The sequence below is a fragment of the Pterocles gutturalis genome, unplaced genomic scaffold (assembly GCF_000699245.1).
Source record: "Pterocles gutturalis isolate BGI_N339 unplaced genomic scaffold, ASM69924v1 scaffold11427, whole genome shotgun sequence".
Taxonomy (NCBI): Eukaryota; Metazoa; Chordata; class Aves; order Pterocliformes; family Pteroclidae; genus Pterocles; species Pterocles gutturalis.
The window spans coordinates 29,684-56,343 of record NW_010110303.1 but is presented as its reverse complement, the minus strand read 5'-3'; the positions used below and the strand labels follow the sequence as shown (position 1 = coordinate 56,343).

Sequence of the window (26,660 nt, the reverse complement as noted above, 5' to 3'; positions counted from 1 at the left end):
CCCGCCCCCGCCCCCCCCGGCTTTTTCCAAGCTCTCCTTATTTCATATGTTTAGTCTTTCAGCGTAACTTCTAATCTTGCAGGCTTTGTACACTGATTCTGTTCCTGAAGATGCCCTTCCTGGCAAGCTGATAATGCAGGTATCTGCTACAGACGCAGATATTCGTTCCAATGCAGAAATTACTTATACACTGCATGGCACAGGAGCAGAAAAATTCAGACTCACTCCAGACACAGGTAGTAATACTTTATATACTATCCAAAATTCTAGTCTTCACCTCATTTTATAAAATGTTTTACTGTTACATTAAGACATACTTAAATGTCAGTACTCAAACTCAGTACTTTAAGCTTTCCATTAAAGAATAGTTTATTATATAAATGTTTAAAAAGTGAGTTTCTACTACACAAATATTAATAATAGATTTAATAGAAGTCAGGGGAAAGGCAAGTATTTTGATATAGGAGGAACTAAAGAGTAAATAGGGTAATTGCCCCGAAGCCAGAAACTTCCATGCTGAAGTGACTGGAGTAAAAGTATGCTATAAATTTAGTATTTTTTATATTCTTTGTAATAGTACCAATAATGGTTTTATAAACTGAAAATGTCTTCATTCATATTCTTCTTGCCATTGTTTGGTTTGGCATGTTAAATGGGATGAGGTTAGATGGAGCAAGAAATTTCTTTTCCACAGTAAATATCAAATGTGTCTCCAGTTTCATTGGCAGTATTATATAAACGAGATTAACTTTTAACTTGCCTGACTTTGGTTTTCATGGCATTCATGTCTTCTGGATTGTAATATAGGTCAAAGCTAATGGCAAAAATCCTGTGCTCTGCAGGATGCGGTAGACAAGCTGTAGGAATGGGGTAGTAAACAATATACAAAAATTTAAATAAGATAAATACAAAGTTATAGTGAAGATATGGAGAAGGAGATTAGAATACTTCAGTGGCAAAGTAAATGAGAAGGATCTTACTTCATGGGTTTTTTCTAGCTTTGAATGTGACCTGTGTGCTGTGCTAGCATGTTATTACATAAATTCAGAAGTGGTGGGGCTAGAATACTCAAGCAGTATTTCAGAATATTTTTATGAATTGCTTAAAAGGAGACAATGGCTACATGTTACACCTGTCTTAGTGTTTTCTGTCATGTTGGAAAGAAAGTGTTAGAGTTCTAGAGTTTTGTCTGTAACAGCAAGTTATATTTGATAGTGTGAATAGCACTGATTATTCACTGAATATTAGAGAAGAGTCAGCTCAATAGCTGTGGAAGGAACACAACTATATAGCCCAGGAAAACCATACATGGATTTTACCTTGCATTTTGTTAAAGCCAGTGTTCTAATATTTTAATTTCCTTTACACAAAAAAACATGGATTCATGCATGTATACACATTCTTTCTGCACCACCAGGTCATCTTTAGCTAATTTCTGTTTCAGAGGCATTTGAAAAAAAGGCAGATGATTTTAGTATTTAATCTTTTAAAGCTGAAAGGGCAGGCCGCTGACATGCTTTGCCCAAAGTGGAGCTCATTAGTGCAGTGTAGCTGTTGACTTAGCCACTGATGAAAGTATCGTCAAAAAGGAAATTGATGTGTAGTTTTTCTGAGTACAAAGATTTTAGAAGAAAACATGTTAGGGATACTTAAGTCTTGAAACTTGCATAAACTTATGTATGTTATTCTGTTTATAGGTGAACTGAAAACATTAATGCCACTTGATCGTGAGCAGCAAGCAGTTTATTACCTTCTAGTGAAAGCCACAGATGGAGGAGGAAGATTCTGCCAAGCTAATATTATTCTGACTCTGGAAGATGTGAATGATAATGCCCCAGAGTTTACAGCTGATCCTTACTCCATTACAGTATTTGAAAACACGGAGCCTAAAACCCTCTTGACAAGAGTGCAGGCAGCAGATGCAGATGCAGGTATGCATTCTTTGACCAATACTTTTGTCATGTTATCAACGTAACAGTAATGTTTATTTAGTCTTATCCTGAGAGGTGTTAAGTCTTTCAGTGGAACTGACAGATGTTCAATACCTCTCCGGATTAGACTCCTGAAAGATATACTTAGGGATACTAAATCGTGTAATAACTGACTTTCATGTGTGTATAGCTTGCAAAACGTCCCTTTTGTATCTCTGCAAAAAAGAAGAGAGTCTAAAGAGACTAAATACAGGATATTATATTCTTAGTGTGGTATTAATGTTATGATAGGTTAGGTACATCCTTTTACTCCTGGTGTAAGAGGAATATCAAGCCGTGTCTGTTCATGTAAATGTACATCCATAGATTTTGAACATGTGCTTCTTAGGCTAGCCATCGATGATATACCATAAAGAGAACGCTGGTCAGTTGTAGCTTTCTATATATGTTACCCTGTTAAGATTTTTGCTGCCTCTTCAGTGTTTAGTTACAAGTATTTAAGTGAACATGAACTGAAAATGACATTAGGAGAAGTTTGTTCTTAGGCTTTATTGTAAGGAATACAACAGCATAACGTCTTTTTTAAAGGGGTAAGATTTCCATATATCATCATTTTATTAATGAAATAATATTAATTAATAGTTGCCTCAGTCTCGTGAAACAACCAACCTGCTTTGTGCTATGTTAAAGCTTGGTTGCTGAATTGGAAGGTAACAGACAGATGTTTTCACACTTCACTAGTCTTTGAGGCTCAGAAGGAGCAAAATGCTTGGCCCAGAAACCTATGGGGTTTTTTGTTTGTTTATTTTATACAGAAATGTTGCCAAAAATTATGTTCCTCTTAATTTTTGGACACTGTTCTTAAATAAACTTACTGGAATTGAGTCTAGTTATTTCATGCAGCCTTAACTCTCCCATATCCTCCCATGTTGTTTGTAAGCCTGCTAAGCAGGTGCTGTTGTACCAAAGTTGTAATTACATTTATATTACTAATTATTTCATATTACCTCGTACTGTGACTGAAGCAGAACTATGCTTCATGGTTTTTTGTGTGGCAGAAAATTGGTGCAATGAAGTGTTAGCTTAATTTTTTAAATCAGATTACATATTTTTGGAAATAATTCTGCACTTTATAAGAGCCTTTAAGTCTGGCTGAAATTTCCTTTAGCATGAATTATAATATTGAGCATGCATGTTTTATTTCTGTAGCTATCAGATCTGTTATTAGGTTGGTATATTTAAATGGCTGCTTCATACTCTACAATTGTTTCCAAAATGCAGGGATGAACCGTAAAATCCATTATTCACTGGTGAACTCTGCAGAGGGCCAGTTCTCTGTTGATGAATTCTCTGGAATCATTCGTTTGGAGAAGCCTTTGGATCGGGAGTTACAAGCTGTGTACACTCTAACTTTGAAGGCTACAGATGAAGGTTTACCTAGAAGACTGTCTTCAACAACCAGTCTTATAGTTTCTGTTTTGGATATAAATGATAATCCACCTGTATTTGAGCATAGGGAGTATAGTGCAAGTGTATCAGAGGACATTTTGGTTGGAACTGAAGTTCTCCAGATCTATGCTGCAAGCAGGGACATCGAAGCCAATGCTGAAATCACGTACTCTATAGTCAGTGGGAATGAACATGGAAAATTCAGCATCGATTCAATAACAGGTAACAGATTACAACTGTGAATAGGCTAACCAAGCACAGTGCTGTGCTGTGTTTTACAGTAATTCAACTAAAGAGTTTATGTATAATCTATGTGCATCATCCTGGCTGAAAAACGAGTGCTGCTGTGCGTTCACCCATTTTGCCAGCATGCTTACTAGAGAAGTGTAGTAGAATGTAGAATAGGAGATTTTTTTTGTTGCTTCTATTTATTGTTATTTGGGTTAGATTCATTTAGCTGGCAAGAGTTACAGTTTCCTAGCTGGAATATTCCCCACCCTGGAGGCAGAGGAAGGACATACTTTTGTAATGGAAGAAGCATAATAGTCTTTCCACAAAAGCCATATAATCAGAATGACTGACCAGACTTGGTAAAAGATCAGAAATTAAATTGAGTGCGAAAACTAGTAATTCGTCTACAAAGACAGTAATTCTAGAGATGTTTGATACGGCATTAACGAGAGGTTGGAATATTCTGTTGGATCATATATCCAGCATGACAATGGAGATTTTATGTTTGTGTGTTGGTGAGATTTGTTCTTGAGAAGCATTTAGATTCAGTGGGGAATTTTTCCTTATTAATGACAATTCTTTCTTAAAAATCAATATATACCTCAATTCTAGTTTTGTTTTCTTACGTAGTTCTTTTTCTAGAGTTAATTTCTGGTAAAGTTTGGGTTTTTTAAATAAGATTTCTACCCAAATGTTAATAGTAGTTAATTATACCAGTGTAATTGAAATTATAATTCTTCCAGCTGCTTTTTCCAGTGTGCACACTGGTACTGTGGTATAGAAGTACTTTGACAGTTTAACTTATTCATATATTTGAAAGGAGGAAAAAGGTTCCAGGAGAACACTCTTCCAGCAGCAAATCAGTGTGTGTGTTGGGGACTGCACAACTAGTCGGTTAAAAACTCACCCTCTTAACTCAGATATTCCTATCAATCAAAATTCATGGTCGGATGCTTCTGTTACTACCTCTGCATAATACTCCATGCCTGACCTTAATGCTGGTTGCAAGGAAATTCAGGTTAAATATAATCTCATATTTTTGGTTAATAGATGAAAATTAAGAAAAGGACGTTTGCTAAACACTTGTTTATTTTTCTTCATTTTTTTCATTACGGAATGTGTGCCAGGTGGATTTAAGGTGTGAGTCTTTTGTGATAATGGCAGGAACTTCTCACCTTCTTAATTCTTTGTGTAAAGCCTGATCATTTCACTGTGTAGCTCCAGCTTTACAGTGACAATTCAAGCCCTGAAGAAGCTGAATATTTGTCAGACTAAACTTAAAAGTTTCAACATATAATACTACAGTAATAGTTTAGTGAGGTTTGTTTGGTTTTTTTCTTCCCTAGGAGCCATTTTTGTCATTGAGAGCTTGGATTATGAAAGTTCGCATGAGTACTACTTGACAGTGGAAGCCACAGATGGAGGCACACCTTCGTTAAGCGATGTTGTAACTGTGAACATTAACGTCACAGATATCAATGACAATACTCCAGTGTTTAGCCAAGACACTTACACTGCAGTAATCAGTGAAGATGCTATGCTTGAACAATCAGTCATTACAGTGCGTCGTGTTGTTTTTTTCCTTTGAAATAGTCTGTCATGACAATCATGCGTTTAGTCTTGAAGGAATAAGTATTGATTTGAAGGTGGTTATAAATTAATAGATAAATTTGCCACTGAGTGAATTGAAAATTTATTTTGAAAAACTTTAAAAACTAGGGACTTGAGATGCTATGGGAAAGTAGATGATATTTTGTGATATATTTGTATGACTTAATTGTCTGAAGAAATTCAGGAAATTAAGTGATGTTGGTATGTTCTATTCAGATGACATTTCTCCTGGGAACTATGAAATGTATTAGACCAACACAGCTGTGCCAGTCTTCAGGATGAGTTTATTTGAAAGATGATAGAGTCTATTTTTGACCTGTTTTAAATGAGATTGTAATATCCCTTAGGTTATGGCAGATGATGCTGATGGACCTTCAAACAACCGTATTCACTACACAATTATAGATGGCAATCAGGGAAATCCTTTTACAATTGACCCTACCAGGGGTGAAATAAAAGTGACTAAACTTCTAGACAGAGAAAAGGTAAGGTTTTGATGCTTTTTGAGCAGTTGGGATTAATTTAGATATACATAATTGACAACCACCATTTTTTGGATTATATTTGTAAATTACCATTTCAAGTGTTCCAAGATTAATAAAGCTGTTGAAAAGTGAAAGCATTTATTTATTTCCATGCTTTTTGGGGTGGGAGGCATCTGCGAGGGGAAGAGAAAGGATTAAACATAGGAAGGCAACTTTTACTGGGGGGTGGCACTAAAATCTTTTTTCCTTAAAAAGAAACCTGAGTTTGTTATTCTTTGCCCCTTAGTGAATGTTTGCATTTTTTTTTATTATTTCTTAGATTTCAGGATATACCTTGACAGTTCAAGCTTCAGATAATGGAAATCCACCTAGACTTAACACAACCACAGTTAATATTGATGTTTCTGATGTAAATGACAATCCTCCAGTATTCTCAAAAGGAAACTATAGTGTTATCATCCAGGTAAATACAGTTAGTGAAGTAGTCAATAATACTGGAGTGTTAATTTGTGACTTGAAAAATTCTGTAAGATATGATAAACCTAATGCTTCAATTTTATTTTTCTGTATTTTTAATTTTTTAAGTTTGTCAGTGAGACTGCTTACCCAAGTAAGTGTTAAGGGTTACAAAATCCATATTGTGCAGTCTGTTTAGAAACTTATATTGCATGTTGAGCATGTTCTTTTTTCATGTACTCTGTGTGTGTGTGTATTATACATTGCATTTATGTTTATAATGTTCTTAACATCATATAGCTAGGTTAAAATACATAATAATTTTGCTATTTCTTTTTAATCTTAGTTTTAGTGCTTATAAAAAGATACTTTAGATACCTATTACTGTGAAGCAAGTGTTGTGCACGGTGCCATGTAGTTCAAGACTTAATTCCTATTGGCCTCCTCTGGTATCAGAAGCAGTTAAAACAGGCGTAATATTTTATATTGCTACAAATCAATGCTTTGACTAATTTTGCACCGTAGGATGGTAGCAGCAGGCCAGATTCTCAAATGGCTGCTATATACTTGCATGTTTCAGAAAATTCTCTGCTAAATCAAAGATAGCAGAGGCAGTGTCTGTACTTCTTCTGCAAAGGGAACAAAGGAATTGCATTAAGACCTTTATAATAGTAACGTAAGTGAGCTCTATCCCTTGGGTCCTTTTTGCTGTTGCTGGTGCCTGGCCTTGTGCAACAGATAGGTGGGGATCAGGCAATGTTATCTGGTGCCCTGTGCCATCCTGACACACCACTTCAATTTGAGTCTCTGTACGTGATTTGTAAAGATAGCTTTCTCAAAGAGGACAAAGTGATTCATCGCTACTCCACGTATACTGAGTGCGCGAGTTAAGATGTCCTGGATCTTTTTTTTTAAAGCAACAGATTTGTATGTTTGTGTGCTGTCAAATGTATTTTGCTTTCCTCAATTAGTCTTTCTTGAAGTGAATGTTAACTAATGCATCCCCTGAAACTGTAGACTACGTAGCTGTAGTGTCTGTAATGTTTCCCTTAATTAAAAAGGAAGATCTTGTGTTTTATAGTTCATTCATATCCATATCAGCCTGTCCCAGAATGAGCGTAGGAGAGAAAAAGCTGGAGGAGTTACCTAAGAATGCTGGTGTGCATTTCCTAATACATTGGAGATGGACATTTTTGGACACAGTTGGAAATGTGCTTAGCTGTTATGAAAATCAAATTACTTTAGATGTCCAAATGTAAATATTTGTATCTTAAAATGATGGTCCTTGTCTGTTTTGATGAAGGGGAAAAAAAAGCTTCAGCTGCAATATCCGATAATTAACTTGACTTACTCTCTGAAGAGCAAAGAGTGCTTGTCATTAGGAGTTTTTGTAGCTATGAAAGGATGGCGTTTTGTTATTAACAATAACACTTCTACTACTTTTGCATTTCAAATATGTATATATATATATAAAAATCTGGTCTATACAGTAAAGCATGAATATTCTGGGAGAGGTGTTAGAAGTATTAGATAAGGTTGTATGTGTGTATCAGCTACATGATAAACTAAAGTGTGTGAAGTATCTGTGAAACCTCAGGCATCCACGTGATGCAAACTTGAAAGGATCTTATGATGCAAATTTTAAAACGTGGATTTCGTATTTTAACTGGACTGTGGGATACAACTGTAGTCAGAACACTAATTGGGGACACAAGGGGTTAGATGGAGGAGTGTGTTTTTCTAGTCCTCCCAACAAAGGCATTGGATTGTTCTTAACAGGTGTTTTAGCTAAATTTGAAATCTTTGATGACTTGGTAATTAATCTACAGTAATCTTAATTCAGACCAAATGTGGAAAATGTAAAGTTTCAAGGCTGAACTACTTTTAAAATATAAGACACAGTTTAAAAAAACAAAGTTTAAAAATGTATTGCCTTTCTCCTTTTACTGTTTTCACTCAGAGGGTAGTATTTTTCCTTAAACAAAATTGTAATTTGGATTTCTCTTATACTGATTAACTGGTTTGACGGTAATTTGATATTTGTCTTGTTATGAAAAATAAATATTAATGCTCAATTATAACAAAACCAATGTGATTGTATTATGGATTTATAGGAAAATAAGCCTGTTGGATTTAGTGTGCTACAGCTAGTGGTGACAGACAAGGATTCTTCTCACAATGGCCCTCCTTTTCTCTTCACCATCCTGAGTGGAAATGAAGAGAACACTTTTCAGATTAACCAGCAGGGAACACTGACAACAGCTGCTGCACTGAATCGCAAAGTGAGGGATCACTATTTAATTCATGTTAAGGTAGGATGCATTACCTCTATCTGTTTTGCATTTATAAGCATTTAGTTACCTTTTCCACTCATGCCCAATCCACCACTTTTTCCTGCCTACTCCTTGTCTTTCTGTTACAAGATCCTGACATATCAGGTAGTTATTTGAGGCATATCCCTTGTGGTAAAATCTTCAGAGACAATGTCTGTTGATTTAAATGGAAATTGACACAGGTGTAACAGTAAGCTGAATTAAACTGATGGTAAGGGTAAGGTGTAAGTGAAATGTTAACTGGGTGAGTGGTCTTGATAAGCCCTTTGCCTTTCATGTGGGATGCTGGAAAAGCCAGCAGAAGCCAGGTCCCTTGAGGCACCTGCTATTGTGGCTGCAGACTTCCTCTTGCCACTCTCACTTTGACCCTTGAAGCTGTGAGCTGGACTACATTGATACGGTGGAAACAGGGACAGTGAAAGTTACACATCTTGGCAGTACTGAAATATTTTTCTATAGTGCCACATTCTTTTTCCAATTGCAATTGAAATTCTTTTTTCGAAGTGTGGAAAACCAGGTCAGTGGTTTGTCATAGCATTGAGACTTGCAGCACAGCACTCATAGATATCAGAATCTTGCAGATTCTCAAAATCTTGCAGAAACTTAAAGATGACCCTGAAATGCCACAATATATGACTACATTTGCCATTGTTACCAGACCATGTCCAAAAATCCAGGTTGCATTAACATAGCTAAGTTCTCTAAAATACTTTTTTGTAACCATGTGTAAGAAAAGTTCAAATCAATTTTTTTTAATCTTATCCAGTCCTTTCTAATTCAGTTGTAAATTAAGCAGCTGTGAACAGGGGACTTAAAATTGGTAGGCTAAAAGTAGCTGGCCTTAATTCTTAAACTTTCTTTCCAGATTAATGTTTTTAAGGAAAATTCTTAACCCATTTTTACATGAGGAATTTCTTTCAATCTCGAAATTATTCTCATATGTAATATTGCAATTTCTGAGTAAACATGCACTTGCAGAGTTTGAGCAGTAGGGTCTGCGTCAATGTATACTGAATTCTGTCCACATTGGGATGATAATCATGGCATATTTACACAAAGGGTATGTCTTTTCTTTGGGGAAGGAAAAAAAATTCCTACAGGTACTGTCATTTGCTGGTTGAGTCACTAAAATAGGTTATCAGGAGCCATCAGTATAAGAACCAGCATAGATAAAGGTTCAATTTAAATGTAGTTTAGGGCTTAAGAATTGAGATTAGAAAGGGGACAGGGTGGTATATCATTCCTCTGTTAGCCATTTTTTAATCAATAGTGATCTGCTGATTAGTAGTGGAACAGATTAGCCTTCAAGGTACCTAAGCAATGCCTCTGTTGGCCCTCCTAGGCTACATGAGTCTGAAACAACAGTAGAGCTGGTCTTTGTCACACTTGTCTAATGGGCTTTTCAAGTTCTATACCAGTTCCACCTTTTTGTTTAGGGAAGAAGAACCAGAAATGTTTTTCCTGTATGTGCAATCAGTGTAACACAAGATTCATATGTTTTATTTCATATTTTCTCTAAGCAGTAATTAATTTCTATTTATTTTGCTTCTAAAGCATATTCCTATGAATGCATGCACAGACGATTATGTCTGTTCTGTGTAGACTGTTACACTTTGTCACGTTTCATGATTTAGCTGCACCTTTAGCCCTTCCTAATGTGCCTGCCTTTTCTTAAGGATGAGGAGCCTATCTAACACCTTCCTTTGTCTGGAATCACACAATTCTTTCACTTCCAAGCCACTTCCTAGGCTGTAGGGTGCTTGTAAACAGCCTGTCAGTCCGTCAGATATTTTCTCTTAGCACAGCCTTTGAAAAGTGTCATTTTTCTAGGGAATGAATAAGGGCTATTGTAATGGCATCCCGTAGCTAAACAAGTGTCTTAAAACAAATGTACTCATTTAGAACAAAGTCTTCTAAGAGATTGTAAATCATTAGATCTAAAACTAATGTGCTTTTTTTGTGTGTGCTGTACTACCCAATCTCAGTATTTTGGACTTGTCTAATTCTTTGATTTACAAGTTCTCTGCCTGGATTCTGGAAATACATCACTATGTTTTTGCCATTTATCATCTTATACTATAACAGCTTTTTTTAAATAGACACAGTGCTATAATTTGCTATTATCTTCTCCTTAGTGAGTCACTATACATGAGTATGCAGGAATCTAAGACCAAAACTAGCATTTCCACATCACAAGACTTCAGTTCCAATGATACATGCAAAAATAGATACGTGACTTTAGTGGAAAAATATTCTTCCCCTGTTCATGTAAAAGAAAGATTTTTCAAAGGCTGTTGGAGGCATCTTCTCAAGTTTACACTGCCTTTAATTTCTGCACTTTTACCTTGCACGTCACAAGTTAATGGCTGCGTGTGATCTCTTGATACTCGTTTTTGCTTGTTAACTGACCTTCACTGGTATGCTTTTCAGTATTGACAGCTTTCACCTTAGTTGCTTTCTGAATGGATTGCTGAAGCAGAAGTCATCTTATGTTACAGGCTTACTTTACTTGGAGAAAAAAAAAAAAAAAAAACAAACACAAACAACCCCTCCCATACACACCCCACACACCCACTACCACCAAAAAACTTCTCTTAGGATGAGCCTTTCTTTTCTTTTGTGGTTTTAATAGAAATGAAGATTTTGGGTTTTTTTTCCCCCAACAGCCACCTACGTATGCATGCCACTCACATTTGCTTTCCCTCTGTCCAAAGGAAATAATTATCCATTAACAAATGCCTCGCAGCATTAGTGTGTGAAATCTTCAGCTATGAGTCATACAGTCCTTCCTTTTTGCCACATTCTGAAGCCTTTGGTTTAAAATCACAGCAGATTTTTAAATATCTGCACTACTGAAAAAACATTTCTCCTAGGGCTCTTTTTTCCTACTTGGTGTCCGTTTGTTATAATTTTGCTTGCCTGTTTGCTTTAAGCCCTTTCTTGTTTCCCTTGGGCTTTTCTCCTGTAGCTAAACTGCCTGCCTTGTCTTGTTTCCAGGCAGAAATCTAGGCAAAACAAAACTTTGCCAACTTGAGCTTACTCCCTCTCGTTATTTATGTTTGTGTAACTAGAGGGCAAGTTTCTAGCCATGCCTGTCTTTTGGAGTTAATGGATGAAGACCTGTAGTTCTATGAGGCATGCATTACCTCTTAAGAAAACTATTATGTGCACATCTACAGATGATCTTGTGCCTGGAGTTTTTCCTCTTTCACTTAAATTTGTATGAAAAATCAAAAGTAGCTTCTCTGCATAGATACTCAAAGCGTACCAGCTACCTCTGGTCGTTGCAAAATTATTGTAAAATCTTTTGAAGAAGGCAGGATTTCTTCTACCTTCTGAGCCCTGCATATCCCCTCTGTCCCTTCACATTTCTCCGATTCTTTGCCCATTTCTTTAGTCTCACTTTCAGTAACTGGGAAAGAGCTCTGGAGAAAAAGGTAGACAGGAAACAAGAACTGAGAAATAGAAGGAAAGAAAGTGAGCCCAAGGGAATGCTGTTTTCTCACCTTTCTTCTCTTTTTTTGTCCCCTCTTCGTAGAACGACAGTGTATGCTTTTGTCAAAAAGGGACGGAGGACAGGGGATGTGATGTTTTAAAAGGCTTTAAAATTTAATTAGTCTGATTCTGTTAAAGTCTAAAGCAAATAGCACTACAGGTGCTTTCTTTTTTCCTCTCCCTGATCTCAAATCATGAAAGACAACGTAATTAATTGTAACTTTCTGCATGTATTGTTTTCCTTTTGAAGTACTGTTTGGCATACTGCATTTAGATTGTCTTCAAGACCACCTCCTAATAACTGTGGTGAAGCATGTTATAAATTTCTAGTGCATGACTCATTTCACATTTGTAATGTGTTTCCATGCTTGGAATAAAAAAGCTTTAAGCACCCTCTGCTGTCTGAAATCAGCCATTGTGCATTTCCTCTGTGTTTGCTAGAAGTTTTAGTAGCTTTGTGGTGTTTCTGGATACTATGAAAAAAGTAAATTTAAAAGCCTTTTAAATTTCCAATGTCAGGACCTGTGTTACGAAATTTCATAAAGCATTCTTCTGTAGGAACCTTCTTTTTTGTTAAAAAATACAACTACTGTATACAGTACAAATATCTACAGTAGAATTTGAGATAAAACAAAAATCTAACTTTCCCTTTATCTTTCTCTAGGTGGCAGATAATGGAAAACCACCATTGTCATCTTTGACTTACATTGATATTAGAGTTATTGAGGAAAGCATTTATTCTCCAGCAATTCTGCCTCTAGAAATCTTTATCACAGCCTTCGGGGAAGAATATTCAGGTGGTGTCATTGGAAAAATTCATGCAACGGATCAAGATGTTTATGATACTTTGACATACAGTCTGGACCCCAAAATGGAATCCTTGTTCTCAGTTTCCAGTACTGGTGGCAAATTAATAGCACATAAAAGGTTAGATGTAGGACAGTACCTCCTAAATGTCACTGTAACAGATGGAAAATTTACAACTGCAGCTGATATTACTGTACACATCAGGCAAATCACACAAGATTTACTAAATCACAGCATTGCAATACGCTTTGCAAACCTTGCCCCTGAAGAATTCATCGGTGATTACTGGCGCAATTTCCAGAGAGCTTTAAGAAACATCTTGGGCGTGAGAAGAAATGATATCCAGATTGTTAGTTTGCAGCCTTCCGATTCCCCTTCAAACCTTGATGTCCTCCTGAATATTGAAAAGTCTGGTAGCTCTCAGCACCCAATGAGAATTTTGCTCCACAAGATAAACTCTTCTGTGCCTGACCTAGAGGAGATTTTAGGTGTCCAGATAATTGATGTTTTCCATAAGCTTTGTGCAGGCCTAGATTGTCCTTTCAAATTCTGTGAAGAAAAAGTAACAGTGGATGAGAATATCATGTCAACCCACAGCACAGCCAGGCTGAGTTTTGTCACTCCCCGTCATCACAGAACTGCAGTTTGTCTTTGTAAAGGTAAGAAAAGCAATAAGGAAAACAGTATCTTTGAAAAGATTGGTCTCATTTTGAACAGCCATAATCCACAGAGAAAAATTTATATTATGGGATAAGATCAAGAATGTCCTGTAACCCTCGCTGTACATTTGCTTAATTTTATTCAGAATAAGGAGTAATTCTTTCCTGTCTCATTATCTCATTTTAAGAGTTTACATACTATAAGCTTATTTTTTCTCATAGTTACACCTTCATTTTACATTTTATGAAATAAGTTCCTTTTTTTGTTGCCTGTTCTAAATTGCCAGTAGTTTTCAGTCTTGTATGCACGAAGGCAAGCTCTTGTGAAGTGTGTGAATACTTCCGGGTTTCTGCTTAGAAGAATATCCCACACAGCTTCCAGACTTGGCTGGGAATGAGAGGGTGAACTGAGAAATTAATATTCATTAAGATACATATAAGTATACAGATATATAGCAGAAGATTAATTAGTCTTTAGCTCTGAGGAAAACAACATTGCTTTTTAAAATCATGACTTAACATTGCTGGGTGAACTTGCACATCTTAAGAAAATATTTAAAACCCGTTCCTATTCTGTCTCAAATACAGACACAGTCTTCTCCAGCTTTCCCCAGGCCTCTCTAATACCTACATGTTGGGGGTTTTATGGAGTATGATACTAATGGTAAACCTTAAACCACAACACCATTTTCTAAATGTTACCAATTTGAATTGTTGAGTAATCAAGATAACTATGACGATCAGTCACTACATATGCCATTTATCTAGTCTGTGTTTGTGCCAGTCATGTCCCATAACTGTTACTTCACTTCCTTGTCTGACAGGAATATCATTAAGGTTGCTTTCAGCTACTGTACTCGAGTGTCCCCTTTCACAAAATACCGTTACCACCAACAGAAAAGAAATAATGTATTTCATTTTACAGAAGGGACGTGCCCCTTGGTGAATAGTGTCTGTGAAGGAAACCCATGCCCTGAAGGTACCGAATGTGTAGGAGATCCAGAGGAAGGAAAATACACCTGTGTTTGCCAAGACAGCAAAGCTGGACAGTGTCCTGGTAAGAAATTAACTCTAAAAATCTCTACATAAAGCGATATTACTTTCTAAATATAAATTTGATTCCAATCCTATGTTAACACATTTTATGCTTTTCTGTATTCCTAAGCATCAGGTGTCTCTGCTGTGACATTTACTGGGAGCAGCTATGTGAAATATCGTCTCATGGAAAATGAGAACAAAGAGGAAATGAAGCTGACAATGAGACTTAAAACTTACTCTGCTCATGCAGTTGTTATGTATGCTCGAGGAACAGACTACAGTATCTTAGAGGTATATTAAAACCTCCTATTGTGTATCTCCTTCTCACCATCTTCTTACTATTTTTGTGTGAAAATAAAAGATTGAATCATACCATCTCTGTAGAATTGTTATAATTGAGAATTGTCTTCAAGGTAGCATGTGTTATACATCCAGATGACAAACTTGTACAGAATTTTTTTAATGTGTAAAAGGAATTAGTTTTCTTTAATGCTTTAAAAAAAGAAAAACCAAAACAAACCCCAAAGTATCTTTTAAATAACAACTTTAAATTTACTTGCTTATAATACTCATTAAGTCCATACAGAAAAAGTCACTTAAAGCACAAGATGAAAGGTACATCTTGAAGTGTTTTAATTTTTTTATGATGATCTGTGACTTTTTTTACTTCTTTATCAATGATCTGGATGAGGGGGTCAAGTGCACCCTCAATAAGTTTGCAGATGACAGCAAACTGGGCAGGAGTGTTGGTCTGCTTGAGGGTAGCAAGATTCTTCAGAGGGATCTGGACAGGCTGGATCGATGGGCCAAGGCCAGTTGTATGAGGTTCAACAAGGTTAAGTGCCTTGTCCTGCACTTGGGTCACAACAACCCCCTGCAGCGCTGAAGGCTGGGGGAAGGGTGGCTGGAAATCTGCCTGGCGGAAAAGGACCTGGGGGTGGTGGTCAACAGCTGGCTGAATGTGAGCTGGCAGTGTGCCCAGGTGACCAACAAAGCTAATAGCATCCTGGCTGGTATCAGAAACAGTGTGGCCAGCAGGACTAGGGAAGTGATCGTCCCACGCATTTGGGAGGCCGCACCTTGAATATTGTGTGCAGTTGTGGGCCCCTCGCCACAAGAATGACATTGAGGTGCTGGAGCAGGTCTAGAGAAGAGCAAAGAAGCTGGTGGAGGGTCAAGAACAAGCCTTATGCGGAATGGCTGAGGGAACCGGGGTTGTTTAGCCTGGAGAAAAGGAGGCTCAGGGGAGGCCTTATCACTCTCTACAAATACCTAAAAGGAGGTTGTAGCGAGGTGGGTGTCAATCTCTTTTCCCAAGTAGCAAATGGCAGGACAAGAAGAAATGGCCTCAAGGTGTGCTGGGAGAGGTTCACTTGGGTTTTAGGAAATTTTTTTTCACTGAAAGGGTTGTCAAGCATTGGAACAGGCTGCCCAGGGAAGTGCTTGGGGCACCATCCCTGGAGGGATTTAAAAGACGTGTAGACGTGGCGCTTAGGGACATGGTTTAGTGGTGGACTTGGCAGTGTTAGGTTAACATTGGACTCGGTAATCTTACAGGTCTTTTCCAACCTAAATGATTCTATGACTCTCTGATTCTACTAGAGAAAAAATGTTCAAAGCATACATTTTAATTAAAGGGATCATATAGAATGAATCAGAATCACTGTGACTGTTTGGAATGCAATGGTATTAAACTGCTGTTTGTGAACACTGCTGGAGACACAGGATGATGGTAAACAAAAACTTCTACAGGCACCAATATTTTATACTCTTTAAGTGCACAGACTGTTTGTTGATGATGTGGTTTTCCTCTGTAGATTCACCATGGAAGGCTACAATATAAATTTGATTGTGGCAGTGGACCTGGGATCGTCTCCGTTCAAAGCATTCAGATTAACGATGGCCAGTGGCATTCAGTATCTCTTGAAGTGGATGGAAATTATGCACAACTTGTTCTGGATCGGGTGCATACTGCATCTGGTATGGCTCCTGGTACGCTTAGGACACTAAACCTAGATAATCACGTGTTTTTTGGTGGTCATATTCGGCAGCAAGGTGCAAGACATGGCAGAAGTCCTCAGGTTAGCAATGGTTTCAGAGGCTGTATGGATTCTGTTGTCCTTAATGGACAAGAGCTCCCCCTAAACAGTAAGCCACGAAATTATGCACACATGGAAGAATCTGTAGATGTGACTCCTGGATGCTTACTGACTACCACAGAAGGTTGTTCAAGCAGCCCATGTCAGAATGGAGGCATCTGCAATGCACTGTCAAATGGAGGTAAGCTGTGCTATATTCTTAGTTTTTAAAACTGCTTTTCCATTTCCCTGCCTTGAAGGACAAAACAGCAGTGTGAGTAATTCTTGCTTTCCCATAGATTTGTAGAAGGCTGGTTGTCTGATGGGAAGGCTATGTCTGCCTGTGTTCTAGACTAAACTCCTTGGGGTATAAAGTAGACAAAGCCCATCAGACAAAGCAGGGATTTGATCTTCAGTGTCAACAGCTGAAGTCTTTCCTCTTAACTGCCTACTTTAGAGTCTTCCTTTAAAAATTCTGAAATCATTGTGACAAGCTTGAGTTTTGTGAGAGAAATGGAAGTTATCCTTCAATCATACTCAAGAAAACCTTACTGTTAGACTTCCCTTCATTTTTCAATAGAAATATTTCTATTTCTTCCCATCCTCTCTTTGAACAAGAAGGTGGACAGGGAAAATTTTGTCTTAAATCCAATAAAGCCACGTGGGCCTTTCAGAAAGACTGTATTTTATTTCAGGTTACTACTGCAAGTGTGCACCTTTGTTTATGGGCACTCACTGTGATGTAAGTGTCAACCCATGTGCGTCCAACCCCTGTCTTTATGGTGGTACTTGCATCCCGGTCAGTGATGATTTCATCTGCCAGTGCCGAGGACAGTACACAGGCCAAAGGTACGTTTGTATGGTTTATTGTAACAATGAACCCCTTAAAGAATAGGCTATAAATGTAACACATTTTCTGTTTTCTTTTTTATCTGTTTCCTACTTACAAGCTCAGATGTTGAAACCCACTGGAGTTAGTTGAAGTTAATGCCAGCCCTTATGTTAGAGCCCTGAATGCCACGCTATATACTCCCTTACAGTTCATGCTTCCCCACTGCCCCCCCCTACACACACACACACTTTTTTTTTTTGCCTTTGCAGGTGCCAGCTGGGCCCATATTGCAAAGATAATCCTTGTAAAAACAGTGGCAAGTGTATTGACAGTTTGGATGGACCTGTGTGTGAATGTGAAGCAGGCTTTCGTGGAGAAAGGTGGGTAGCATTCCACATATATTGAATTTTTAAGAGTATTACTTGAACTTAATAGTTCAAACTGGTTGAAATCTGAAATGTTGAAAACAGCAAATTGACTGGTTGTGTACAGTACGGTGTATATAAAAAACTATTGTGAAAAAGATCACAACAGAGAATACCGATACAAACTAACTCTCATTTCTCTGCTTTCTTTCTGGAAGGTGCCTGACTGATATTGATGAATGCGTAGAAAACCCGTGTCTTAATGGTGCCCTTTGTGAGAATACTTATGGTTCATATCACTGCAATTGTAGCCGAGGATTTGGAGGAAAACACTGCACAGACATTGTTCTTAACAAATACATTTCAACATCTTGGAATATTAGCCTAGCCGAAGTGATTGGGATTATTGTTTTCATCGCAGGAATATTCTTGTTAGTTGGGATTTTTGTTCTTTGCCGCAAAGTGATAAGTAGAAAGAAGAAGCACCAGCCAGAACCTGAAGACAAGCAACTGGGAGCTACAACAGCTTTCTTGCAAAGACCTTATTTTGATGCAAAATTGAATAAGAACATATATTCTGAAATCCCACCACAGGTTCCTGTTCGTCCCATTTCATACACTCCAAGCATTCCAAGCGATTCCAGGAACAATCTTGACAGGAATTCTTTTGAGGGGTCTGCTATCCCTGAGCACCCGGAGTTTAGTACTTTTAACCCAGATTCTGTACATGGTCACCGAAAAGCTGTAGCTGTTTGCAGTGTAGCACCAAATTTGCCACCTCCACCTCCCTCCAACTCTCCTTCAGACAGCGATTCAATACAGAAACCCAGTTGGGATTTTGACTATGACAGTAAGAAACATTCTTGTTTTATTACTTTTCTGTTAAAGGTGTGTGCTGGTACAATTTCAATATGAGTGCAAAGTCTCTGCCTGTGCTTGTTAGGGTAGAAAATGCATTATGACTTTACTGGATTTTGAGTCTGATCAGGCTTCATGCTCTTTCGAATTTTGTAAAGATGTGTAGATTAAATTTTATTGACTCTTTAATCTAGAATGTGTTAATTGTCTCACTTGAAACTTTCTCTTTCAGCTAAAGTAGTAGATCTTGACCCCTGCCTTTCAAAAAAGTCTCTGGATGAGAAGAACTCCAATCCTTACAGTGCTAGAGAAAGCATGTCTGAAGTCCAGTCTCTTAGCTCCTTCCAGTCTGAATCATGTGATGACAATGGTATGCAAAATATTCTGTATTGTCACTTACATTCATTTGTTCTGTCTTTGCATCTATATCTCTTAGTATCAGTAGAAATTACATATATCAAATATATATTAAATAATAGCTTATTTAATATATATCTCTATTTACTTATGTTAATACCCAAATCTGTTAATTTTTTAAAAGTATTTTGCCTATCTTACACCTCATGTTAATTACTTTACCTTAGAATTATATGTATTCATTCTGCTGTTAGAATATTAACAGTGAAAGTGCAGCACAAATGCTCAGATTCTTGTGTTTAAATGGTGTTTAAAAAGTATTCAAATTTGAGAAACTCTTCTAGTTAATTGTTAGTTATCACCTTATACAAGTGAATATAAAAAATGGCCTCTGCACAAATATAACTTTCGCTTTGACATTCAGCTCTCCGTAAAAAGCTTTCTGGTGTTACAGTTTCATTTGTTTCCTTCTCTTTTTCTTGCTGCGACCTCAGCTCCCATATGGATCAGATCAGTTCTGAGTGAGAGCAGAGTTTAAGGGACTGCTTGTAAGTTTGATTACTTTAGTAATGAAGGAAGCTACACAATAAAGGAATTTTGTTATAGTATAACAGTATATCTGGCTTTCACCATGATTAAAATGAATTCATTAAAAAATTCCTACATTGAAAAAAGCCAATATAAAAATAAAAATATTTTGATCACAACTCCAGTCCATCAAAATATAATCGGCATACATGTTTTATTATTTTTAATTTGAAGTATTTTACTTTTTCATTGTGATGACAGACGCTTTTACAGTTGATATGAATGCATCTGTGTATTCAGAAACATTTCAGACTGATTGGACAAAGACACAGTTGTCTCATAACCTAATTCACTAAGTTAAGGTGTTTTGACTCTTATTCCAATTTCTACTTTTGTCTCTGAATGGTAAAAATAATTTGAAATCCCTTTAGCTTAGGAATAAAGAATATTCTGCTTCTCAATGAAGTAGAGTGATTTTTTTCGTAACAGCATGAAAAGAAACATCTCTGTTAATGATTGGTGAAAGTAAAATGGTATGTGTACAGTACTCATCATTTTATCAGTAGATCTGATGTGAACATTCACCTTTTTTTCCTGTTACGTTATGTGTTGTGCGCTACATGCTCTCTCCTCTCCACCCCATACATTTTATACATTCTTACTTGTATTCCTTGTCATGTATTGATTACTCATTAATATATCATTTTAAAAGAAAGAGCTGTAGCATCATAGATATTGTTCCTCCATTCCTTTTTGGTAGGTTCTGAATTTAATAGTTTGAAATTTAATCCTCGAGCTATGTGAACAAATTGCATGTGCTTACCTCATCCTACCCTATAAGAGTAAATCTTTCTCCCTTGCAAAAGTATCTTGGGAAAGGGAAGACATAATAAATACGTTAATTTTGGTTGTTTTTAAATAAGAATATGACAACCTGAATTTCGTGTTCCTACTGTGATACCGCTGTTTGCGCACAACTTAAGTAGATCAGCAACAGAAGTTTTCAGTAGCTATTTTTCATGTTCTAGCATTTTAGTTCATTTCAGTGAAAATGTTTGTCCCTGGTCTTCCATGGGGCGGTGGGGAGGGTGTGGGCAAGCAGAGAAATGTAGTTTGCAGTCTTCAAAGGGGAAGTCTAATGCAATAGTCCTTACTTCACCGAACACAAGCCTTTAGAAAAGCCTAGTTTATTGCTATCTAGATGAAGTATTATGCAAGTGGTATCTTTAGGCAACATGACGCAACTAAAGCAGCTTTGTACTCATCCAGAATTTGCTTCAGTAGTTACAAGTACTTTTCCATTTTATCAAGAATAAAATTCAAGTTTAGAATGTATTTTACATATTATATGCAACTGCTTTCTAGATAGAGAGTAAATGTATGTGTACATGGATAAACTTGCTTTATAAAACAGTAATGAACTGCAATTTCACAGTATTTTTTTTTGTATACCTGTATGCTGTTTAAAATGATACTAACTATAGGTTTGTTTTAATTTGCTCCTTTTATACCTTTTACAAGCTTCCGTAGTGACTGTAATACACCTTGTCAATGCTGTTGTTGACTCGGTGGAAAAAGAAGGTATATACATGTTTTAATATTTATTTACTGCTTTGGCAGAATAATGCACGTTTGTCTTCTAGTAATATAGTCCTAGCTGATGGGAGTTATAAAATACTATTTACTTGGACTTTCTGATTACATTTTAGCAAAGAATACATTTATATTGTATATCTGTTCATATTTTCATTTGTATACTGTAGCTACCCTGTGGAAAAGTTTTAAAGTTGATTTATTGGAGAAATGGATTGGCATAAAAAGATCTTGGTGTGTACTCTCTTCTGAAAATATTCACACTAAAGCTCTTAGCAGAATTGAGACAGCATCAAAGGCAATTACATACACTACTGTAGACGAAAAAGCAGCAGCCCCTGCTTCCTTTTCTTCTCCCACCCGCATCTGTTGGCACCTGGTCCAGATGAGCAGAATGGGAGTAGTCTGTTACCAATACTGACTCCCTTGGTCTTCAGTGCAATCTGTCTCTTCAGCAGAAAAAATTGATTTCTAGTATGCAGTTGAGGTATATAGGCATAGAGATCCCTATCAATTTAAGTAGGTAGTTATGTCGGTATGTATGTTTGGGTGTATATATGTACACACACATATATTTGTTTCCTATTTCTTAATACAGACTAGGATACCCTATCTTTTTATTAAGTCCTACTTAAAATTAAGCTATTTTAAGAACATAAAATTAATTGTAGTACCTAAGATTCTCTTTGGTTTGTTATTTGAAGTACATCCTGTCTAATGTATGCAGACACACAATAAAGTAGACAACTGCAAAGACTTGTAATTACATGAGGGTATTTTGTTAATATGTACCTATAGAACATAGTTTGCAGTGCTAAAAAATTATAATGCACAGTACTTATGAAAGGGAGAATTACAAGACTAGAAGAGGCAAAATCTATCAGGGGAAATATTAAATAACTTATTCAGATTTTCTCTGAGATTTTAATTGGTAGAAACTAAAAATGATAGATACAGTCTTCAATTCAAAGTTGGAAGTATTACTTGAAGGTTCAGTATCACTGTACGATAAATAGAAATATTTCATGCATTGCAGAATATTTGTAGAGAGATTAAAGATTTCCTACTCAGCTACTTCTTAACACTTGAAAGTTTTGACTCCTTTTAATAGGCATTCCTTCTTTCACAGCATCTTATGTAAAGAGTTCTGCTTTTGAGCACCCTCAGGAGGGTGCCAGGTTGAGCAGCAGAGATCCTTGCTCAAGCCTTCCAGCAAGGTCAAGTTCTGGGACACATGGTCTTTTCCTTTAGTCTCCCCAGGTAGTTCTGTCCAACAGGTATCCTGGAAGCATTAACTTTAGCTAGTCTCATCCTAGGACAGTTGTAGGCCTGCATTCTCTGCACTGTTCCTCTGGGAAGGTTGTAGCTCCATGCAAATTGACAATGCCTAGTGCAAGAGGAAATACAGCTGCAGTCTAGCAGATTGACACCTAGAAGGATAGGCACATCAGGTTCTAGTTTGTGTTTCAGTATTTTAGTTAAAGGGTCTTTGCCTCAGAAGAAGAGGACAGGACTGAGATCTCTCCCTTTCTTGGTAAAAGTGCTCTAAATTCTAAGGCTGCAGTCTGCCTATTGGCTTTAGTTTTGTACTCAGTCTCCCTAGAAAAATGAATAATGTCATCTTCTATGTAGAAGGTCAGAACCTTCTCCTGGAGATGTTTTAGTAGTTTTGGATCATAGATAACAGACTGATAATCTCCTTTAGTGTGCACAGTATTTTTCTTAGCTGGGCTAGGCAAGCTTAAAAAAGAAAAAAAAGAAAAACCTCCCTCCAAGAGTCAACTTCTGTCCCTCCAGTCTTCCAAGAATAGATAAAAGTACAAATTCCTAGGTGAAGATTCTGGTATTAGGATAGGCATCACCCATCCTTACAGACCTGAATAGGGAATACAGATTCCTGAAGAGCGAAAGGTTTAAAATTTATCAGATAACACAATGCAGTTCTCTGCTAAGCATGAGTTGTTAGGATTGCTGTTCGAAGGGAGGCAGATCTTCCAGTCTACAGTGTATGGAAACTAGGTACTAAAGAGAGTTCCCATCTTTGCATGAGATGCTTGTAAGTGTAAGTCCTAACAGATGCAGCCTTGTATCGAAAAGAAAGAGGATACAAGGAAAGAAGAAAATCAGACCAGTTCTTGTTACCCTTTTTAGAACTCCTCAAATCTGCTGATGATAGGAGGATTTCAGCAAACTGTAGACTGCAGGTTTTGCCACTACACAGCCACGTCCCAGGTGGGCTGTATGTTAACTTAGTAGCTATTCTGCAGTTCAAATCTAACAAAGGAGGAGCCCAGGAGAAAAAAAAAAACAAATGCCAGCTTTAGCACTGCCACTGCACTGGCATATTTTGCCTACTAAAAATGGGCAAAAGCAGCATGAACATCATAGTGACAGTCATTATTTGTCTGCACATTGGTTCTACTATTTGATTCCTAATTACAGATGTTTTCTCCTTTTTCTTCTCATTCTGCCACCTAAAGAATCTTTTGCTGTTCCTGACCTCAGCAATTCAAGAGGTGACTTCTGCATGCAGTTCATGGATGTTCATCAAAGTATTTCTGTTAATACTTGGCTTTAACCCAGACTTACTATCAGTTGCTTGCTGTGCATTTGTCTGCAGTGATTACTCTTTACTAGATTTACACCTTATTATTTTCTTTTCTGGTGTTTAGATGAGAAAAACAATTATTTTTTAATGAGATTAAGCTTACATCTATCTAGCTTCCAGCAGACCAATACAAACTTACTCGAGGGGAGTTTGAAAGAGAAGATCAAGTTCGGTCACTTATGCATGATTAAGCTTGTTCTTCCTGTTTTGTTCTTGTACTTGAATGTGGAATGTCTTTACTAATAGTCAAAGATTTTTATCAGAGGTGGGGCAGTTACTGTAGAGCTAACAGCATTTTGTGAAATTAACTTTACAATTCAGTTAAGGTGTAAAGTCGCTTTAAATGGTCTGGATGCTTTACCAGTTAGAAATTTCTTTTATGCAAGAAAAGCATGGTTTATATATGCTAAACATATTCCTGAGAAAAACAGGTAGCTGTTATCATCCTAACTGTATTACTCAACAGCAATTGATTAAGAATTTAGCTGCACCAGGGAGGCTGTTGGTTCTTTGCTATCCAGTGAACAATTCTATACCATTATGTATTGTGACAGCATATTTATAGGTGACCTACAGCTCTTCCCATGTTAGGTGAGATGTCTGAGAAAATGTAAAAGTTAAAGTGTGAATGATGCAATATCTAATGCATGGCATAACGTAAAGTTGTGTTGTATTGAATGTCTTTTGTGGAACCAGGGCAAACTGCTCTCTAATTAACAAGTAGTGTCCTACTCACAGTGACTGCATTGTCTTAATACATGTGCTGACTTCTCACTTCAGACTGACTTGAAGACAAGATATTAATACTACTTTTGTTTTTAAAAAATTAACTTTTTAGGTTATCACTGGGATACATCAGACTGGATGCCAAGTGTTCAGTTGCCAGGTATCCAAGAATATCCAAATTACGAAGTGGTTGAGGAGTCAGCTCCCCTCTACACGGATCCAAATGCCATCGATACAGACTACTACCCTGGCGGTTATGACATAGAAAGTGATTTTCCACCTCCACCTGATGACTTCCCTGCACCTGATGAGCTTCCACCATTACCACCAGAATACAGTGACCAGTTTGAGTCAATACAGCCACCCAGAGACATGCCAGCCGTAGGTAGCTTGGGTTCTTCTACAAGAAGCAGGCAGAGATTTAACCTTAATCAGTACCTTCCCCATCACTATCCTGCAGACATGTCAGAACCTCAGACCACAACTAGTGGTGTCAACAGCAGTTACAGAGAACCTTACGCTCCTTACACATTAGGGTACAGTAGAGACTTTGAAGCACCCACTGTAGACAACATGTCCATGTCTGTGTACGCTTCCACAGCTTCATGCTCTGATGTGTCAGCATGCTGTGAAATGGAGTCTGAAGTCATGATGAGTGACTATGAGAGTGGAGATGATGGGCATTTTGAAGATGTGAAAATTCCTCCACTTGATTTCCAGCAACATACAGAAGTCTGACACACTCAACAAAAGTGCCTGGACTCTAACTTTCAAGAGCTTTTTTATTTTTTAATGTTTCCCAGACACAGTGAATGCTTTTGTTTCAGTGAGCTAAACTGGCATGGCAGCATTGGATCATGCAGTTCATTTCACTAAATCAACCTATTTCCACTTTCTGACCTACTGTAATTGGACAGTTCCAAGACTTCCATTGGCTGTGCCATTTCTGAACATCCTTTTTGTACTTACATTGTCTATGTTAAAAAAATCACATACCACTTCGCCATGTTAGCATGATGCATATATTTATATAGTTCTAATGCAATTACTTTTCTCCTACTTTTTGTAAATTTTATGTACAGTTTTGATTTTAATAGTTTCAACTAGATTTTGTAGATATTTTGTGAATTTGTTTTCCACTGAATCTAGAGGTGTTATTGTGCCATTAAAAACTAGCACCCTGAATTATTATAATCAGGGCCTCACTTTATGTATTTCCCCCAAAACTAAGGTTTGACACTTCATTATAAATAAATCAACATATTCACACAATTCCAATTGTACACAGGTTAGGTCTGATATTTTCCTGGGTCAGCTACATGGAAATGTCTTAAATGGGTTGCTGTATTTTAGAACTGTAAGCATTTTTTCCCTTCTTGGAAAGTGTGTTGGGGACCCTCTACCTATCAGTTTAGAACCAAAACCACCATGACACAGTTTTTATAGTGTCTGTATATTTGTGATCCAATGGTCCTGTAAAGGTTTTTACTGAAAATTACCATTAGCCAGTCTTTCTTACTGACAATAAATTATTAATAAAATACTTTAGCTTTGCTCTGTGTATCTCTATTATATAATATACAATTGACAAAGCATTCAGTGCAGCATTTTTAAGTCTGTAGATGTTTTGTACTGTATTAAGTTACTTGCTCCAAGCAACACATTTTCCTCTCCTCAGAAATCAAACTGCAGCTATGTTAGAGATGCTCACTAGATGGCAGTGTGTGTCTACGTAATGGTGTTTAAAAAGTAATCGGGCCAGTATGAATAAAGATTGATGGGTATCAAACTTCAGTAGCCTTCTCACTAGTTTGCATTTTTCTTTAAACATATAATATCAGCTATGTAAATTACTGAGTATTTTTTCTGAAGTCCCAAAAATATATAGAGAAAAAACCACAAGCTCTTTAAGGCAGTTTCCTCCTTTCTTAATTGCCTGAATAGTTATTTGCCTGAGTAGTTGTCCCTTGACTGTACACATCCATGCTGAAATTTCTGTGCCCATTTCTGAGTTTGTGATAGATACAGTGGGGTTTTTATGCAGTTATATTTCAATTACAGTTTCTTGCTTTAAGTTCACACTAGAAGTTTACCCTGAAGAATTCAAGACAGGATACAGTGTACCTGTGTGTTATGCAGCTGCCTTTCTGACTAGAAAAGAACAAAGCCTGTAACAAAGTTCTCTAGCATAAATTTACCCTCATGGTAAGCTAAAAGAAT

At 37.0% G+C, this 26,660-nt stretch overlaps 1 protein-coding gene across 3 annotated transcripts in view; it reads left to right on the top strand.

The window, feature by feature from the left end:
- FAT1 (FAT atypical cadherin 1) overlaps positions 1 to 25,317 on the top strand; it is a 100,563-nt gene extending 75,246 nt beyond the window's left edge. Inside the window, exons 11-28 of one of the 3 annotated variants that reach the window (XM_010073304.1) lie at positions 83 to 236; positions 1,698 to 1,931; positions 3,213 to 3,602; positions 4,958 to 5,172; positions 5,570 to 5,707; positions 6,027 to 6,170; positions 8,278 to 8,475; positions 12,656 to 13,457; positions 14,383 to 14,514; positions 14,629 to 14,786; positions 16,313 to 16,775; positions 17,269 to 17,422; positions 17,675 to 17,785; positions 17,989 to 18,620; positions 18,861 to 18,998; positions 21,035 to 21,094; positions 23,587 to 23,622; positions 24,553 to 25,178. In XM_010073304.1, coding sequence (XP_010071606.1) covers positions 83 to 236; positions 1,698 to 1,931; positions 3,213 to 3,602; positions 4,958 to 5,172; positions 5,570 to 5,707; positions 6,027 to 6,170; positions 8,278 to 8,475; positions 12,656 to 13,457; positions 14,383 to 14,514; positions 14,629 to 14,786; positions 16,313 to 16,775; positions 17,269 to 17,422; positions 17,675 to 17,785; positions 17,989 to 18,620; positions 18,861 to 18,998; positions 21,035 to 21,094; positions 23,587 to 23,622; positions 24,553 to 25,178 — 4,785 coding nt within the window. Of the gene's footprint in view, positions 1 to 82; positions 237 to 1,697; positions 1,932 to 3,212; positions 3,603 to 4,957; positions 5,173 to 5,569; positions 5,708 to 6,026; positions 6,171 to 8,277; positions 8,476 to 12,655; positions 13,458 to 14,382; positions 14,515 to 14,622; positions 14,787 to 16,312; positions 16,776 to 17,268; positions 17,423 to 17,674; positions 17,786 to 17,988; positions 18,621 to 18,860; positions 18,999 to 21,034; positions 21,095 to 23,586; positions 23,623 to 24,552 lie in introns of all 3 variants that reach the window. The other 2 variants (XM_010073306.1, XM_010073305.1) reach the window with 2 other exon arrangements.
- The last annotated feature ends 1,343 nt before the right edge of the window (positions 25,318 to 26,660 follow it).